This window comes from Oncorhynchus mykiss, chromosome 25 (assembly GCF_013265735.2).
Source record: "Oncorhynchus mykiss isolate Arlee chromosome 25, USDA_OmykA_1.1, whole genome shotgun sequence".
NCBI lineage: Eukaryota > Metazoa > Chordata > Actinopteri > Salmoniformes > Salmonidae > Oncorhynchus > Oncorhynchus mykiss.
Window position 1 is genome coordinate 5,679,086 of NC_048589.1, and position 19,921 is coordinate 5,699,006.

The 19,921-nt window shown below is 42.9% G+C and overlaps 1 protein-coding gene across 1 annotated transcript in view; it reads left to right on the top strand.

The window, feature by feature from the left end:
- The window catches only part of LOC110505255 (brain-enriched guanylate kinase-associated protein-like), a 77,272-nt gene extending 64,017 nt beyond the window's left edge, over positions 1-13,255 (top strand). Inside the window, exons 4-6 of the mRNA XM_036962250.1 lie at positions 5,496-5,603; positions 8,308-8,391; positions 10,855-13,255. Coding sequence (XP_036818145.1) covers positions 5,496-5,603; positions 8,308-8,391; positions 10,855-12,354 — 1,692 coding nt within the window. The 3' untranslated portion in view covers positions 12,355-13,255. The remainder of the gene's footprint in view (positions 1-5,495; positions 5,604-8,307; positions 8,392-10,854) is intronic.
- The last annotated feature ends 6,666 nt before the right edge of the window (positions 13,256-19,921 follow it).

Genomic DNA, 19,921 nt, shown 5'->3' on the forward strand with positions numbered 1-19,921 from the left:
TAGAGGGATATCTTCAACCACCAACTTACCATCCTGAGACAAGGCAGAGTATAGCCCACAAAGATCTCCGCCACGGCAGAACCCAAAGGGGGGCGCCAACACAGACAGGAAGATCACGTCAGTGACTCAACCCACTCAAGTGATGCACCCCTCCTAGGGACAGCATGGAAGAGCACCAGTAAGCCACTGACTCAGCCCCTGTAATAGGGTTAGAGGCAGAGAATCCCAGTGTAGAGAGGGGAACCAGCCAGGCAGAGACAGCAAGGGTGGTTTGTTGCGCCAGTGCCTTTCCGTTCACCTTCACACTCCTGGGCCAGACTACACTCAATCATAGGACCTACTGAAGAGATGAGTCTTCAATAAAGACTTAAAGGTTGAGACCGAGTCTGCGTCTCTCACATGGGTAGGCAGACCATTCCATAAAATTTTAGCTCTATAGGAGAAAGCCCTGCTGTTTGCTTAGAAATTCTAGCAACAGTAAGGAGGCCTGCGTCTTGTAGGTATGTACCACAGGACCAAATCGGAAAAACAGGTAGGAGCAAGCCCATGTAATGCTTTGTAGGTTAGCAGTAAAACCCTGAAATCAGCTCTTGCCTTGACAGGAAGCAAGTGTAGAGGCGCTAGCACTGGAGTAATATGATCAAATGTTTTGGTTCTAGTCAAGATTCTAGCAGCCGTATTTAGCACTAACTGAATGTTATTTTGTGTTTTACCCAGGTGGCTGGAAAGTAGAGCATTGCAGTAGTCTAACCTAGAAGTAACAAAAGCATGGATTCATTTTTCTGCATAATTTTTGGACAAAGTTTGATTTCTGTAATGTTATGTGGATGGAAAAAAAGCTGTCCTTGAAACAGTCTGTTCGTCAAAAGAGAGATCAGGGTCCAGAGTAACGCCGGAGGTCCTTCAGTTTTATTTGAGACGACTGTACAACCATCAAGATTAATTGTCAGATTCAACAGAAGATCTCTTTGTTTCTTGGGACCTAGAACAAGCATCTCTGTTTTGTCCGAGTTTAAAAGTAGAACATTTGCAGCCATCCACTTCCTTGTCTGAAACACAGGCTTCCAGCGAGCGCAATTTTGGGGCTTCACCATGTTTCGTCGAAATGTACAGCTGTTTGTCATCAGCATAGCAGTGAAAGTTAACATTATGTTTCCGAATGACATCACCAAGAGGTAAAATATATAGTGAAAACAATAGCAGTCCTAAAATGGAACCTTGAGGAACAAGGTTTACAGTTGATTTGTCAGAGGACAAACCATCCAGAGACAAACTGATATCTTTCCGACAGATAAGATCTAAACCAGGCCAGAACTTGTCCGTGTAGGCTAATTTGGGTTTCCAATCTCTCCAAAAGAATGTGGTGATCGATGGTTTCAAAAGCAGCACTAAGGTCTAGGAGCACGAGGACAGATGCAGAGCCTCGGTATGATGCCATTAAAAGGTCATTTACCACCTTCACAAGTGCAGAGGAATAGGAGATTCGATATAGGCCGAATTTTATTTATTCATTTATTTTTTACATTTTCTGGGTCAAGGTTTGGCTTTTTCAAGAGAGGCTTTATTACTGCCACTTTTAGTGAGTTTGGTACACATCCAGTGTATAGAGAGCCGTTTATTATGGTCTTGCTAGTTCTCAGCATTTGACGTACCCAACATGCATTACCCGTTATCCATTAGCCAGGCTTGTCACGGATTGATGTAAAAATCTCAAACAGCAATCAAACTTGACCTAGATAAAGACATGAACTAAAGCTTCTTCAAAAGATACTGTCTCTCACCCTAAGAATTGAACTGGGGCCAGAAGGGAAAAGGAGATAAAGAAAACCTAAAATATTTAGTTGAAGCACATCAAACTTTAGATTAATTGGCTTTCAAGTCACATATGGCCAGCCCTATCCTTTAGAGACTTGTAGGCATTTCAGAGAATTTTACACCGATTGATCATTGAAAACTTTTGAGCAGGTAGTTATTTATTTCTTGAGGAGGCTGATATCCTTTTTTTTCAGGTTACAAATTGTATTTTTTCTCAGAAGCCTGTAAATCTTGTATTTCTCTCTCCCCTTCCCCAACTCTAGTATACAGTAATTGCGTCTCGTGGGGGGGGGGGGGGGGGGGGGGGGGGGGTTTCAATATTCACATAAGCCCAGTAGTATTCTGCAGTCTATGATTTTTAAAAAGTACTCTAACCTCTGTAAATTGCCTTGCTGCCCCATGGTGTGAGGCATTGGTACATCAAATTATCTAACTTTGGCTGGATGTGGATGAAAGTACAGTAGGCTACACTGTCGACTCTATGGGGAACAAAAAAAGTTTTCAAGTCAGTCATTGGATGGCCATGACTAGGTCTGTTGCGGTGACCATATTACCACCACAACGCCAGTCATGAGTCAATATACTTAAGTATATTTAAAACCAAATACTTTTACTCAAGTGACTCACTTTTACTTGAGTCATTTTCTTTACTCATGTATGACAATTGGGTACTTTTTCCACTACTGGCCACTTCATATGCTCACTCTCACTCTCTCCAGACTGGGGGGAAAAAAATAGCCTTTCTATTTTATTCAGCTAAGTTCAATTATATTCTTCTTACTATAAAAGCATATACAGTGCCTTGCGAAGAATCAACAACAAGTGGGACACAATCATGAAGTGGAACGACATTTATTGGATATTTCAAACTTTTTTAACAAATCAAAAACTGAAAAATTGGGCGTGCAAAATGATTCAGCCCCCTTAAGTTAATACTTTGTAGCGCCACCTTTTGCTGCGATTACAGCTGTAAGTCGCTTGGGGTATGTCTCTATCAGTTTTGCACATCGAGAGACTGAAATTTTTTTCCCATTCCTCCTTGCAAAACAGCTCGAGCTCAGTGAGGTTGGATGGAGAGCATTTGTGAACAGCAGTTTTCAGTTCTTTCCACAGATTCTCGATTGGATTCAGGTCTGGACTTTGACTTGGCCATTCTAATTTATTTTTGAACCATTCCATTGCAGATTTTGCTTTATGTTTTGGATCATTGTCTTGTTGGAAGACAAATCTCCGTCCCAGTCTCAGGTCTTTTGCAGACTCCATCAGGTTTTCTTCCAGAATGGTCCTGTATTTGGCTCCATCCATCATCCCATCAATTTTAACCATCTTCCCTGTCCCTGCTGAAGAAAAGCAGGCCCAAACCATGATGCTGCCACCACCATGTTTGACAGTGGGGATGGTGTGTTCAGCTGTGTTGCTTTTACGCCAAACATAACGTTTTGCATTGTTGCCAAAAAGTTCAATTTTGGTTTCATCTGACCAGAGCACCTTCTTCCACATGCTTGGTGTGTCTCCCAGGTGGCTTGTGGCAAACTTTAAACAACACTTTTTATGGATATCTTTAAGAAATGGCTGTCTTCTTGCCACTCTTCCATAAAGGCCAGATTTGTGCAATATACGACTGATTGTTGTCCTATGGACAGAGTCTCCCACCTCAGCTGTAGATCTCTGCAGTTCATCCAGAGTGATCATGGGCCTCTTGGCTGCATCTCTGATCAGTCTTCTCCTTGTATGAGCTGAAAGTTTAGAGGGACGGCCAGGTCTTGGTAGATTTGCAGTGGTCTGATTCTCCTTCCATTTCAATATTATCGCTTGCACAGTGCTCCTTGGGATGTTTAAAGCTTGGGAAATCTTTTTGTATCCAAATCCGGCTTTAAACTTCTTCACAACAGTATCTCGGACCTGCCTGGTGTGTTCCTTGTTCTTCATGATGCTCTCTGCGCTTTTAACGGACCTCTGAGACTATCACAGTGCAGGTGCATTTATACGGAGACTTGATTACACACAGGTGGATTGTATTTATCATCATTAGTCATTTAGGTCAACATTGGATCATTCAGAGATCCTCACTGAACTTCTGGAGAGAGTTTGCTGCACTGAAAGTAAAGGGGCTGAATCATTTTGCACGCCCAATTTTTCAGTTTTTGATTTGTTAAAAAAGTTTGAAATATCCAATAAATGTCGTTCCACTTCATGATTGTGTCCCACTTGTTGTTGATTCTTCACAAAAAAATACAGTTTTATATCTTTACGTTTGAAGCCTGAAATGTGGCAAAAGGTCGCAAAGTTCAAGGGGGCCGAATACTTTCGCAAGGCACTGTAGTATTAAATTAATGGCACGGGACTTAGAAACATATCTTGTCTGATAAATGAACAAGCCTACAGCCTGTGGCATGGCACATAGCCAGATTACGTACAGTAAGACGACTCATATTGTTCTTCTGAAATAAATGTTCTTCACATCAATGTTTCTTTAAACTTGCCTAAAATAAACAATGGATTTATTGTGATGGTGTATATTTAATTGATTTGGACTTTTTATTTAAATGTAGATGTTCCAAAGGTGCTTGTATGTGTGGAGGCCATTACTCACTCTCAACCAACAATTGTAATTAAATAAAGCCTCAAACTGTACTGCCAAGATGGTATATGACCATGTCAGTCATCATATGCAAATCTATAATATCCTTCACTCTTTTAATCTATGGGCAACCTCTAGACGATTTCTAATATTCGGATGTTAAATCAGCCCATGGCAGAATGTCAATCCAAACAGGTTGCAGATTAGGGTATTCAACTAACTCAAGAAACAGTTGAAGTGAGTCATTCAAATTCAAGCTAAATGTAATGGCTACAACTCACATTTTTACTATTTCCACCTTCCCTGGAGTGGACACTGTCAATACCTTTCTGGCAACTTTACAAACCCATTCCACGTTAGGAAGGGCTAGTTTTGTGAGAGGTGGTTTTGGGATGTGAAAATCTCTGAAAAAAGCCAGGGACAAGGCGTTAGCAGCTTTGGAGACTCGTGTCAGGAGGAGACTCATGTCAGTCTCCTATGTCGGAGGTCTATAGCAAAACTCACCTTCCCCCAGAGTGAAAAGTGATTACAATGTGGCACATAATGTGCCTGAATGAGACCGCCAAAGCAACATGCCAGAGCAGATTAATGAGAGACTTACAGAATGGATTTGAATATCAATGCCAACCTGTTGCTTGAACTGACAATAATTGACTTCTATTAAAACTGCTCCCCCACCCCGTGTTTCAAAAACAATCGTGACCCTTGTGCGGTGGAGACTCAATGATGCATCCTTTGTCAAATCCTATCACACAACAGGGGATTAACAATTATTGGGTGAAGGGGGGAAAGGATCTTGTTGGCATGTAATTGTTTGAGGCTAAATCTCAGGAAATACTAAGGTGTCAAACATTGACCATTGCTTTAACCGCTTTAATTTCTCAGGACTATGATCGATGCGCCCCCCCCCCCCCCCCCCGGTAGAGTAAATGATTTTATTTGGGCACTGGCCAGTGAAGTCTTATTTTAATTAAGACCTGCTACTGGCATAGAGAGCAGGAACACTGACTGACTGGCTGACTGCTCGACACCTCTTCTCACTCTCCTTTCTCTTCCTGGTCTTTCAATTCCTCCGCTCGCGCTCCCTTCCCTCCTTTAGTCCCAGCACCATGAGGACGAGAAAAGAGCGCTGAGCCGGGAGATCATCGCCCTCAACAATCACCTCCTGGAGGCCAAGATCACCATTGAAAAGCTCAGGGGAGACAACGTGAGTATCCTGTATAAGCCAGTCGTTGCGCATCGGGGAATCACTGAAACAACTAAACAGACAGTTAGACGACCAATGCCCGGTGGCGGCCTTGCCACGTGTGCCACCTATAACATGAACCCAACATAAAAACCTGCGCTGATAGTACATTCTTTGAAGTGCTACTGTCTGGAGAGAGACACGTGAAAAAGTATCTCTATTTTTGATACTGAATGTTATCAGATCTTCAACCAAAACCTAATATTAGATCAAGTGAACCGGAGTTCACAAAGAAAAAATGTTTTGCACTTATTTTACTTATTGAATTTTAACAAAGTTATGCAACACCCAATTCCCCTGTGTGAAAAAGTAATTGCCCCCTTACACTCAATAACTGGTTTGGCCACCTGTAGATGCAATGACTCCAACCAAATGCTTCCTGTAGTTGTTGATCAGTCTCTCACACAGCTGTGGAGGACTTTTGGCCCACTCTTACATGCAGCACTGCTTCAACTCATTCATGGATAACATGGGTCCCATTGTGCCTGGCGAAAAGCAAAACACTGCATTCCACAGTAAGAACCTTCTACCAATGGTGGTGGTAATCCCAGACCTAATCCCAATTGAGATGTTGTGGCAGGACATGAAACGAGCAGTTCATGCTTGAAAACCCACAAATGTGTTGCGGAGTTAAAGCTGTTCTGCGTGGAAGAGGGGGCCAAAATTCCTCCACAGCGACGTGAGAGACTGATCAACAACTACAGGAAGCATTTGGTTGGAGTCGTTGTAGCAAAAAAGGTGGCAAATTACTTTTTCACAGCATACAGTACATGCTCGTCCCTAGACATAGCTTTCACCTGAATTCACCAAGTCAGTCTATGATCTCTTATTGATGTGACTTGTTAAATCCACTTCAAATCAGTGTAGCTGAATGGGAGACCAGGTTAAAATACTGATTTTTAAGTCTTGAGGCATGAATTGTATGTGTGTGCCATTCAGAGGGTGAATGGGCAAGATAAGTGCCTTTGAACAGGGTATGGTAGTAGGTGCCAGGTGCACTGGTTTGAGTGTGTCAAGAACTGCAATGCTGCTGGGTTTTTCACACTCAACATTTTCCTGTGTGTATCAAGAATGGTCTACCACCCAAAGGACATCCAGCCAACTTGACAACTGTGGAAAGTATTGGAGTCAACATGGGCCAGCATCTCTGTGGAACGACACCATGTAGAGTTTATGCACCAACAAATTGAAGCTGTTCTGCGGGGCAAAAGGGGGTGCAACTCAATATTAGGAAGGTGTTCATAATGTTTTGTACTCTGTGTACAGTAGTTACTCCTAAATCAATAGGGGATTTGAGACTGTAAGCAGGTTTAAAGCTAGAGTCTGGATTTGGCCCTGGGGACCTACTGTGTCAATCTACGGTCTTAGTCTCGTTGATGTGAATCCCCAAGCATCTACCTAGCTTCGCACTCTATCTAGCTCTCTGCAGGGCTGCTGTGCTAGCTAGACACATCTGAGCCATTGGGCATGATGAGAATCCTCTTGAATCCAGGGAGGCTGATTGGGGTCAGAATTAGGTCTTACAGGATAACTTTATCTGTTAGCAGGAGTAGGCAGACATTTTGTCTTAAGGGAATGCTTTGAATTAATTGGAGATGGCAAACTGATTCTAATATGAGGAAGACCAAATAAGTCATTAGGTTGACTCTGGCTGCATTTACAGATGTGGAAGGAAGAGTTGGGTGTAACGGTAAATGTGTCTTTTGTCACCTATTTTTTGTTGTTGCACCTACTTCTGTTAGCAACAGCTTTCACAGCTAGCCATTTTCCTCTGGTTGCAGCCAAAAGCTATTCTCTCAGTTAGCATGGAACTTCTTCACATCAGAGTCCTGAGAGAAAACAACATGGCTGACATTGAGACATCAATGACTGGATGAGACAGGTCTTTGTGCTGCCTTCAAACTACCACAGTCCCAATTGTTCTGTATGTGAGAAAAAAAATTGCACACAGTTAACTAGAAGGAGAATTGAAGCTGTCAAAGAAATGCCTTTGATGTTTATGAGAGGGCTGTCAGAGTTTGCTGTGTCACAGAGGAGTTGCAGTGGGAAAGTGAGAGCATGGATACAGACTGACAGAGAGGAAGCTTACTAGCCTAGCCTCTAGATCAGAGGAGAAGAGCCCATTTCAGAAGCCCCGTAATGAAATTACAGTGAAGAGCTTTATTGCAATTGAAAAAAGTCCCTCAGAGTTAATACGATGTTGCGGATCATTAATGCCATTGTCAGCGCCACAGGGGCCTGATGAGAAAAACAAGCACTATTTTCTGGGTGGATGGATTTGTTCTGTGGCCGATGATGCGTTTGTTACTTCGATTGGGTTCTCCCAAAGTGTTAGACCCTCAGAGCTTTAAATTGAAGTAAACATTTGGGGTTGTCACAAGAGGGTTGAGGGGGAAAACAACTTCAGGATGTAGCAATCAATCTGGAATATTTTTTTTCGGGGGCATTCTTTTTTGTTTGTCAAGCAATGGTAGGTTAGCAACGCCACATGCTGAAATGACTATTTGGTCCCATTCTACTTGGTTGTAGTAATACCATGTCATTACATGTAGCAACCTATTTGAAACAAATGTTGGGTCAGTTACTCCCATTGCAATTTATACAGTTCTTAGTCTGCATGGCATCCCAACCTATGACTCAGTGTTTCATCTTTCCCATTTCCCAGGACCTTTACAGGAAGGACTGTAACCTGGCAGCGCAGCTCCTCCAGTGCTCCAAGTCACACCACAGAGCCCACAAGCTATCCGAGGTGAGTTCTGCGCTGCTCTACACTCACACTAACAAGTAGCCCCACGTATCATTTCCCCTGTTGATTTCACCGTGCAAAACCGCCTAAGACAACATCTAGTCCACTCGAAGGGGAGTAAGAAGTGAGGTATGAGAGAGAGAAAAATCCTCACAGTTCCTCATAAAAAAAAAAAAATCCTCAAAAGACGTGGGACTACCTTTTAAAACGTAAGGTCACGCATATATGGATGAAGTAGTAATGCAGCTATGGTATGAAATTGACAGAGTTATTGAGGTACTGTAGGATATCAGCATCCACAGCTGCTGACTCATTCGGCTCCCCATAATCATACTCCGATGAAATAACAGTGATTGGCTTTTGAAAGCACATTCCTCCTTTCGAGTCGACAAAGTGACCAATTCCAGAGCATTGACGAATCCATCACAAATGCAGCGATGAATATAGCCGAGTGCGATCAAAGGGATGCGGTATGATTTGCACTGGGACTTAACTCTGCTACCCAGCCAGAGAAAATGTATAGTGTACAGAGGAGCCCCTCGGGAAAGCTGCGGAAAACGGCGTGTTGGAGTGAGACGCATTAACCCTGCAGTCTCACCTACTTTTCCACTCAATTCTCAAATGGGGAAAGCAAGGCTGCAAAAAAATAAATAAAATAGCTCCATACTTCAAAACACTGGTATTATTTCTGCTAGGTGTCTATTTTCAACACAAAAAACAAGTGGCTATTTTAGATTTTTTATTCTCAGCTGGAGACCTTGAGCACTGGTCTAATTTAAATTGAAGCTGCTCCTGGTGATTTTTATTTATTTATTTATTAAGGGCCTACACACAATACCCCATAATATCAGAGTGGAATTGTTTTTCGAAATGTTTACAAATGAATAAAAAATGAAAAGCTGAAATGTGTTGAGTCAATAAGTATTCAACACCTTTGGTATGGCAAGCCTAAATACGTTCAGGAGCCTAAATATGTTCAGGAGCCTAAATACGTTCAGGAGTAAAAATGTGTTCAAGACACATAATACATTGCATGGACACAATAATAGTGTTGAACATCATTTTTTAAAAATTGACTACCTTATCTCTGTACCCCACACATCTGTAAGATCCCTCAGTCGAGCATTTCATTTCAAACAGCTCAACCACAAAGACCAGGGAGGTTATCCAAAAAGGGCACATATTTGTAGATGGTCCAAAAAATAAGCAGACATTGAATATCCCTTTTAGAGCATTTTGAAGTTATTAAACCACTCTCCATATTTTTAGGATAGTGGTGGTTGCATCATGTTATGGGTATGATGGTAATTGTTTAAAAAAAATTTTGCAGAATGGATCTAAGCACAGGCAAAATCCTAGAGGAAAATCTGGTTCAGTCTGCTTTCCACCAAACACTGGGAGATTAATTCACCTTTCAGCAGGGCAATAACCTAAACACAAGGCCAAATCTACACTGGAGTTGCTTATCAAGAAGACAGTTAAATGTTCCTGAGTGGCCAAGTTACATTTTCAACTTTAATCTACAGCAAGAATTGATTGGTTGTCTAGCAATGATGAACAACCAATTTGACAGAGCTTGAACATTTTAAAGAATAGTGGGCAAATGTTGCACAATCCAGATGGGGAAAGCCCAGAAAGAGAGACCGCAGTAATCTCTGCCAAAGGTGCTTCTACAAAGTACTGACTCAGGGGTGCGAATACTTATGTAAATTAGATATTTTGGGGATTTAATTTTCAATAAATGTGCAAACCTTTGGTGTGGTGTATTATGTGTTGATGGGTGGGAACATTTTTTTTTTTAACTATTTTGAATTCAGGCTGTGACAGCAAAATGTGGAATAAGTCAAGGGGCATGAATAGTTCGAAGGCATTGTACAAGTGAGGATTGATGAAAGTGTGTGTCTTGATGTACCTCTGTCCATGAGGATGTGTGTATCCTACAACTTAGCGATTGTAAACTGAGAAATTAGAAAAAGAAGGGCCAAAGCACAGTAATGGAGGGGTTGTGGTCAGCAAAGTTCTGACAAGTTCATTAGAGAGGGTCCCAACGGGTGTCCGAGCTAGTCTGAGTAAACACACAATAATAATTTACTTCTCTAAATTCAAACTCTAGATTGGAGTCTAGGGAACAGCATTGACAAAAACATCTGTATGGATGTGGCAAGCATTCGATAATGGCGTGGTTGTGAATATGCATGGGCAGATTTGATAGTGGTTGTCAGCATTGTATGAATCTATATGCAGTCTATTTTTAGGAATGCTTTGTTTTAGAGAAAGTTATGCTGGTAAGAATCGCTAAAACATTACTTTGTTAGAGCAGTAGTAGTCCTCCTTTGTTATTGATTGCTGTAATGTCTGAATCCATCTCTTAAATTCACTCCCATTTCTTCCTTTGTTTGGCTATCCAGGTTTCTTTCCTTCCTCTCTTAGAATTTCTCCTCACCATCCCACTCTCTCTCTTTCCAGCTGCCCATTGACTTCCAGGAGCGGGTGAGCTCCCACATAGAGAAGCACGGATGCGACGTCACAATGGCGCTGTGCCACTCATCCTACTCCGATGCTGTGCCCACCGCCGTCATCGCCAAGGTGCTAGAGAAGCCAGAGCCGGGCAGCAGCTGCCCAGTCGACCACAAAACCAGCCCCCAGCCATTGGTGGACGAGGGCCATGACCATGACTTCGTGACCAATAGCGTGGGCGGTGAAATCTTTCAGCGCCGTACCGCCTTCCGGACTGCCGACCTGTACTGTAGCGACACGGCCCTCTACTGCCCCGAGCGCTGGCAGGAGCGCAGGCAGAGCGTAGAGGTCCACGGCCTCCCCAAGGATCTCTTCCTCCAGGCCCAGAACTCCAACCCTCAGGAGGTGGCCTTCCATTCAGGTAACTTCTCCCAACACAGGGCCCCCTCCTTCCACGGAGAGTTTACTGTGGGCTCCTTGCCGCTCTCTAGCTCCTACTCCAGCTTCAGTCAGGCTTCCGAGGAGGAGAAGGGAGGGGAAGGCTGCGGCGGTGCCACCAGCAGCGCCATGTCCTCCTCCCACCAGGTGCTCTACATGGACTGGCGGGATGGGGGGTACGGTGAACACAAGAGCACCTCTTCTTATGAGAAAGACAGCCCTCCCAGCCTCAGCCTCTTCCCCAAGTCCCACAGCTTCCAGCACATGGCGATGCTGCCTTCCCCCAACCCGGCGAAAGGTGGTGGCGGCTCTTCACCAGCATACGTGCACACGCCGTCCTGCGGCTACAGTGAGCCATACCACTCGCCCCACCTAGCATCGTCGCACAGCCAGGGCTCGGCCCAGGGTGGAGGAGGACCCCGGGCGGTGGAGCGCTCTGACAGCCAGGCCAGCATAGGTGTCCCCACCGAAGAAGAACTGTCTGGAAGCTGGAGGCAGCTGAGTGTAGAGGACATCAACTCGTACTCCTACAACTGCAATCCGGGCCGCATGTCTCCCTACAGCTTTTCCGAGCAGCACTTCACCTTCCAGGAGGGGGACGCAAACGTCTCTCTCCACAGCCACGTGCTGGACCAGTGCTTGGCCGCTGCCGTCGGTGGTGGCGGACTCTCACCCAGTCCCAAACACCCCAGCATGGGCCTGCGGGGCAGGCCCCAGCCCCTTTACAGAGCCAAGGAGGACAGCCAGGACTCAGAGTGCAGCCAGTTCCTCTCAGGAAGCTTGAAGGACAAGGAGAGCGGAGCGGCTGGAGCGGCACGGGGGACCATGAACAAGGAACATGTGGATGCGATCCCCAACAGCTTGGCCGAGTCCTTAGACCACCAAAGCTCCCTGGAAGCCCCCGGTCTGCAGCAGCAACACTACCAGAGGGAGAGAGTGAGGCCCAGCCTGAGCCTGGCTGTTCCCAGGAAGAGTTCTCAACACCACCAAAAATTTGGAAGCACAGGAACAGGACTTAACAGGAAGGACAGTCTTACCAAGGCCCAGCTGTACGGCACCCTCCTGAACTGAACAGCTCGGTAACACTTTAGACTTGACAGGTATAATGCATTATGATGCGGTTATAATTAATTGTAAGACTTGTCATAAGCACGTATGACCCCTTATAAAAAGTCTTAATATTATCTCAATGGCCAAATAACAGCAATTGTGAGCAAGTTGAAAATATACTTCATAAAAAGCCATAACATATTGTAACCCTTGTAATAAGAAATAAAAAGCTCATGCGTGCTTATAACAAGTAATAAAAAAAAATACAATTATACTGGTTAGCTTGAAGTAGTGTTACCAACAGCTCTTCCTTTTATGCGTGACGATTATGTACATCGTGTTTTCTGTGGCAAACACACAGTTGGTGTGGATTTGAGATGTTTTTGTAATCCGGTGAAGGCAAGCTTCAAGCTGTCAGATGCTACACAGCTGTGTTTTTTTGGGGGGCTGTTTATGTCATGATACGGTGTAGTTATCAGAGAGACCAGACACCAGATTTCCTACAGTATATCATCCCTTATTCTCTGAGACAGCCATTCAGCAAGCTCAAAGCTATTTCGGAGAAGGCTCACAAGACAAATTATCGCTTTACAATTATGACAGTATTGAGGCAGTAACTATTGTACTAAATATATAAGCTATTAGCATTTGAAGTATGTCAGTAACACAACATAATTTAGTGCAAGCATAATGTCTGCCATTCATTTCGGCAGACAGACAGACCTATGATGTGAGAGCTGAGCGCTCCAAGTTCCCATCAAACCCCCGCTATTGAGAATTTCATTACAATGGCATAATACCAACTAAAGGCTACATAAACTCCTCAGCAAAAAAGAAAAAAAAGAAACATCCTTTCACTGTCACTGCATTTATTTTCAGCAAACTTAACATGTATAAATATTTGTATGAACATAACACGATTCAACAACAGAGACAAGTTCCACAGACATGTGATTAACAGAAATGGAATAATGCATCCTTGAACAAAGGGGGAGTGAAAATCAAAAGTAACAGTCAGTATCTGGTGTGGCCACCAGCTGCATTAAGTACTGCAGTGCATCTCCACCTCATGGACTGCACCAGATGTGCCCGTTCTTGCTGTGAGATATGTTACCCCACTCTTCCACCAAGGCACCTGCAAGTTCCCAGAATTTTTAATGGGAATGGCCCTAGCCCTCACCCTCTGATCCAACAGGTCCCAAACGTGCTCAATGGGATTGAGATCCGGGCTCTTCGATTGGCAGAACACTGACATTCCTGTCTTGCAGGAAATCACGTACAAAATGACCAGTATGGCTGGTGGCAATGTCATGCTGGAGGGTCATGTATGGATGAGCCTGCAGAAAGGGTACCACATGAGGGAGGAGGATGTCTTCCCTGTAACGCACAGCGTTGAGATTGCCTGCAATGACAAGCTCAGTCCGATGATGCAGTGAAACACCGCCCCAGACCATGACGGACCCGCCACCTCCAAATCGATCCCGCTCCAGATTACAGGCCTCGGTGTAACGCTCATTCCTTTGACGATAAATGCGAATCCGACCATCACCCCTGGTGAGACAAAACCACGACTTGTCAGTGAAGAGCACTTTTTGCCAGTTCTGTCTAGTCCGGCGACGGTGGGTTTTTGCCCATAGGTGACGTTGTTACCGGTGATGTCTGGTGAGGACCTGCCTTACAACAGGCCTACAAGCACTCAGTCCTGCCCGCTCTCAGCCTATTACGGATAGTCTGAGCACTGATGGAGGAATTGTGCGTTCCTGGTGTAACTCTGGCAGTTGTTGCTGCCATCCTGTACCTGTCCCGCAACTGCGAGGACGATCAGCTGTCTGTCCTGTCTCCCTGTCTTAGGCGTCTCACAGTACGGACATTGCCATTTATTGCCCTGGCCACATCTGCAGTGCTCATGCCTCCTTGCAGCATGCCTAAGGCACGTTCACGCAGATGAGCAGGGACCCTGGGCATCTTTCTTTTGGTGTTTTTCAGAATCAGTAAAGGCCTCTTTAGTGTCCTAAGTTTTCATAACTGTGACCTTAATTTCCTACCGCCTGTAAGCTGTTAGTATCTTAACGACCGTTCCACAGGTGCATGTTCATTAATTGTTTATGGTTCATTGAACAAGCATGGGAAACAGTGTTTAAACCCTTTACAATGAAGATCTGTGAAGTTATTTGGATTTTTACGAAGTATCTTTGAAAGACAGGGTTCTTTTTTTGCTGAGTTTATGTATCCTGCTGTCTCGAAAGCTGTTAACTTCTAAGGCCTCATTTTCTCATGTACAAACTGCATGTTGTGCATTTGGAAAGTGTTCAGACCCCTTGACTTTTTCCACATTTTGTTACGTTACAGCCTTATTCTAAAATGGATTGAATCCCCCCCTCATCTACACACAATACCCCATAATGACAAAGCAAAAACTGGTTTTTAGAAATGTTCGCAAAATTATAAAAACATTTAAAACTGAAATATTACATTTATATAAGTATTCAGACCCTTTACTCAGTACTTTGCTGAAGCACTTTGGACAGCGATAACAGCCTGACCAAGGCCCTTCTCCCACGATTGCTCAGTTTTGCCGGGAGTCCAGCTCTAGGAAGAGTGGTTCCAAACTTTTTCCATTTAAGAATGATGGAGGTCACTGTGTTCTTGGACTTTTGATGATGCAGAGATTTTTTGGTACCCTTCCCCACATCTGTGCCTCGACACAATCCTGTCTCGGAGCTCTATGGACAATTCCCTTCGTGGCCTGGTTTTTGCTCTGACGTGCAGTGTCAACTGTGGGACCTTATATAGACAGGTGTGTGCCTTTCCAAATTATGTCCAATCAATTGAATTTACCACAGGTGAACTCCAATCAAGTTGAAGAAACATCAAGGATGGTCAATGGAAACAGGATGCACCCGAGCTCAATTTCGAGTCTCATAGTAAAGGGTCTGAAAAGGTGTATAAATAAGGTATTGTTTTTTTTATTTAAAAAAAATTTGCACCTCAAGAAAAAAGTTATTGCTTTGTGTAGATTGATGAGGAAAAACTATTTAATCAATTTTAGAATAAGGCTGTAATGTAACAAAATGTGAAAAAAGGGAAGGGGTCTGAATACTTTACGAATGCACTGTATGAAAAGTGTTTAACCTTTTTAACCCTAGAGTGATTTCTTCTAGGCAGCAACTCATGGTTAGCACCTGAACATTGGGGAAAGACTACATAAATAATTGTTCAATGTCTCTTATCCAATTTACATGCATATTGATACTTAGGAGGAAGACGTCTGAAAAATAAATGTGTCATGCACTGGAATTCGATGAATCAAAAGAATAGACTGTTAAATAACTATTTAAAATACATATTGTACATTGTAATACAAATGTAACAAGTTGGTGGAGCAGTATGGGGTATTTTCCTTCCAATAATACTGAAAATAAGGAATATATATGTACAATATTATTTCTAGGAAAATATCCCCACAGAACAGACATTGGCAACCCTTTTGATAAAAAGTGAGATACTGATAAAGGATTTAAAAGGTTGCACAGCAGGGTGTAAAATATTCCATGTCCCTGGGCTAATTTTACTCTGTCTAAATATTACATGTAGGAATTTGGCCCGAGCACCTATTGTCTCAACTTCGCAGTTTTGATTGTCCAAATTGGAAAAGAGCATGAATTCAATGCTGTTGCATGAATACCCAACCACTAGCTAGTAGTACATTTTGCCTTAATTCTGTTCAGTAGCAAGTCTTCTTTTTTTCTACACTTCTGACAGTGGTGTGTGTGTATATGGTATTAATGTTAATTAATATACCAGCCAGGTTTCCTACTCTAGAATCTTGTTGGCATCAGCCGCATTGGATCTCTAACCAAAACAAAGCATTTAATTCTTTGACAAGTCCTCTCACTGTGGCTTTTTATTTTATTTTTTATAAACTTTCCCCAAAACTTTAAGACCAGGACACGTTGTTCATGCCCTGGTCTCAGGATACCATCTGGGGGAGGTGGACACTTGCAAAATGCTGCTAAAGCCAGGGACAGAGAGAGCACAGAGGCAGTTGCCCCCCTCTGTGCACTGGCATCACTGTACCTCTTCCACCAGGCGGCCATTTTGGTACTTTGTCCATTTTTTTTGCAGACCTGATGGTTTCCCTAAATCGAAACTACTGTACAGAAGGGGCCCAGATTCTGATCCCCCATAGACAGAGTATTTTTTATTGTGGATGTAATAAGAATATATACAATCGTTACCATTTATATTTTTATCCTGGTTATGGTGATGTTCTTGACTTTGACCCCTGAATAAATTGTCCTCCTGTCCTGTTCTACCTCAGACTATGTACGACAAATAACTTTAAGGACCAACAGGCCAGCTGGTTGTTTGATGCATGTTTCTATATTTTTGCTGTATGTTTATTTACTTATTAATAAAAGGAGGTTTCTGCATTATGATGCATTAACATGACAATTATTTGGCAGCCATGTCAAATCAATCCAAATGTTATTGGTCACATACACATTTACCAGATGTTATTGCAGGTTTAGCGAAATGCTTGTGTTCCTAGCTCCAACATTGCAGTAGTATCTATCAATTCACAACAATACACACAAATAAAAAAGAATGGAATTAAGAAATATATAAATATTAGGACGAGCAATGTCGAAGTGGCAATGACTAGAATACAGTATATACACATATGAGATGAGTAAAGCAGGATGTAAACATTATTAAAGTGACTAGTGTTCCATTATTACATTGGCCAGTGATGCCATGTCTATAGGGCAGCAGCCTCTAAGGTGCAGGGTTGAGTAGCCGGCTAGTGATGGCCATTTAACAGTCGGATGGCCTTGCCTCTCGTTCCCAGCTTTGATGCACCTGTACTGACCTCAATGATAGCGGGGTGAACATGCCGTGGCTCAGGAAGTTGATGTCGTTGATCTTTCTGGCCTTCCTGTGACATCGGGTGTTGTAGGCGTTCTGGAGGGCAGGCCCTGCGGTTCTGGGCGGTGCAGTTGCCGTACCAGGCGGTGATACAGCCCGTCAGGATGCTCTCAATTGTGCATCTGTAAAAAGTGTGCGAGGGTCTTAGGGGCCAAGCACAATTTGTTCAGCCTCAGAAGAGGCGCTGTTGTGACTTCTTCACCACACTGTCTGTGGGCGTGGATCATTTCAGTTTGTGAGGAATTTGAAGCTTGTGAATAGGGGCGATGTGAATAGGGGCGTGCTCACTCGGCTATTTCCTGAAGTCCACGATCAGCTCCTTTGTTGACGTTTACGGAGGTTATTTTCTTGCCAACACTCCGCCAGGGCCCTTACCTCCTCGCTGTAAGCTGTCTAGTCATTGTTAGCTCCACCTTAATACATGGGCAATATAAATGTCTAGAAGAGAATGAGCATTATGATGCATTTACAGTTGGAAGTTTACATACACTTAGGTTGGAGTCATTAAAACTTGTTTTTCAACCACTCCACAGATGTCTTGATAACAAACTATAGTTTTGGCAAGTCGGTTAAGGACATCTACTTTGTGAATGACACATTTTTCCAACAATTGTTTACCGACAGATTATTTCACTTATTCACTGTATCACAAATCCAGTGGGTCAGAAGTTTACATACGCTAAGTTGACTGTCTTTAAACAGCTTGGAAAAATCCAGAAAATTGTGTCATGGCTTTAGAAGCTTCTGATAGGCTAATTTACATCATTTGAGTCAAACTCAGTGCAAATCAATCCCAGAAGAGCAGCAAAGGACTTTGTGAAGATGCTGGAGGAGACGGGTACAAAAGTATCTATATCCACATAACACTCAGCAAGGAAGAAGCCACTGCTCCAAAACCGCCATAGAAAAACCCAGACTACAGTTTGCAACTGCACATGGGGACAAAGATCGTACTTTATGGAGAAATGTCCTCTGGTCTGATGAAACAAAAATATAGCTGTTTGGCCATAATGACCATCTTTATGTTTGGAGGAAAAATGGGGAGACTTGCAAGACAAAGAACACCATCCCGTGAAACACGGGGGTGGCAGCATCATGTGGTGGGGGGTGGCAGCATCATGTGGTGGGGGTGCTTTGCTGCAGGAGGGACTGGTGCACTTCACAAAATAGATGGCATCATGAGGTAGGAAAATTATGTGGATATATTGAAGCAACATCTCAAGACATCAGTCAGGAAGTTCAGGCTTGGTCACAAATGGGTCTTCCAAATGGACAATGACCTCAAGCATACTTCCAAAGCGGTGGTAAAATGGCTTAAGGACAACCAAGTCAAGGTATTGGAGTGGCCATCACAAAGCCCTGACCTCAATCCTATAGAAAATTTGTGTTCAGAACTGAAAAAGTGTTTGTGAGCAAGGACTACAAACCTGACTCAGTTACCACAGCTCTGTCAGGAGGAATGGAACAAAATTCACCCAACTTATTGTGGGAAGCTTGTGGAAGGCTACCTGAAATGTTAAACCCAAGTTTAAATTGTTTAAGCCAATGCTGCCAAATACTAATTGAGTATATGTAAAACTTCTGACCCACTGGGAATGTGATGAAAGAAATAAAAGCTGAAAGAAATAATTCTCTCTACTATTATTGACATTTCACATTCTTAAAATAAAGTGGTGATCCTAACTGACCTAAAACAGGGAATTTTTACTAGGATTAAATGTCAGGAATTGTGAAAAACAGAGTTTAAATGTATTTGGCTTAGGTGTATGTAAACTTCTGACTTCAACTGTATATAACAGTTCAAAATTATATGGCAGCCATGTTAGCTCCCCCATTAATATTACATGGGGGAATATTAAAACAATGCTTAGAATGAGAACAATATTCCACATTTTAAAAATTGTCTGTACTCTTTGAAATTGATGGCTCTGATCCATTATATTTGCAGTAACTGTTCCGTTCTGGTCGTCCTGCCCTCAAAGCCAATTTCTGGTTCTAGATTGGGGGAACGTCCAGGATCGGCCCTAGATTAAGGGAAGTAAACTGGGTGGCAGGTCGACCAGTTTGGAGTGCGAGCCTTGCCTCGCTCAGACATACACAGGTGAGAAGAGGAGGACAAATGGAATATCAGCAGTTAAAATGGAGGTAATCTAAAGTAAAATACACTATAATCTTGTAAAATGTAATTGATGCATTTGACATTATCCGTTACATTCAATCTTAGGTATTTAGATGTCACTCACTACCAACAGCTAGATGTATTTAGGCACACAAATATTGAAAAATATTTACACGTTCAGTTGATTTAATCATTGTTACCTGGCCTTAGGGAATACTTATGATTGACAGGCCTGGATATTCCTTTGAAAAGTTTCTTTAGTTACCAAATTACTATTGGTAGAGGAAATATACAAGCTGCTGAATTTAGAGAATAATTCTGACTTGCTTCGCAATTCGGTCAGTGACTTAATATGGCAGACGGGCTAGAGCTGCATCCATACCCACTACTGTCTGATGATAATAAACTCAAAAGCTTTTAAAAATGTACCCTTTGAAATGTTAATTAAGAAAACCTGTCTTTGATCCTCTGCACTGTAATGTGCCCCTGACTGCAAAGTATCATCTTCTACAAAGACCACACACCACATACATGACAATG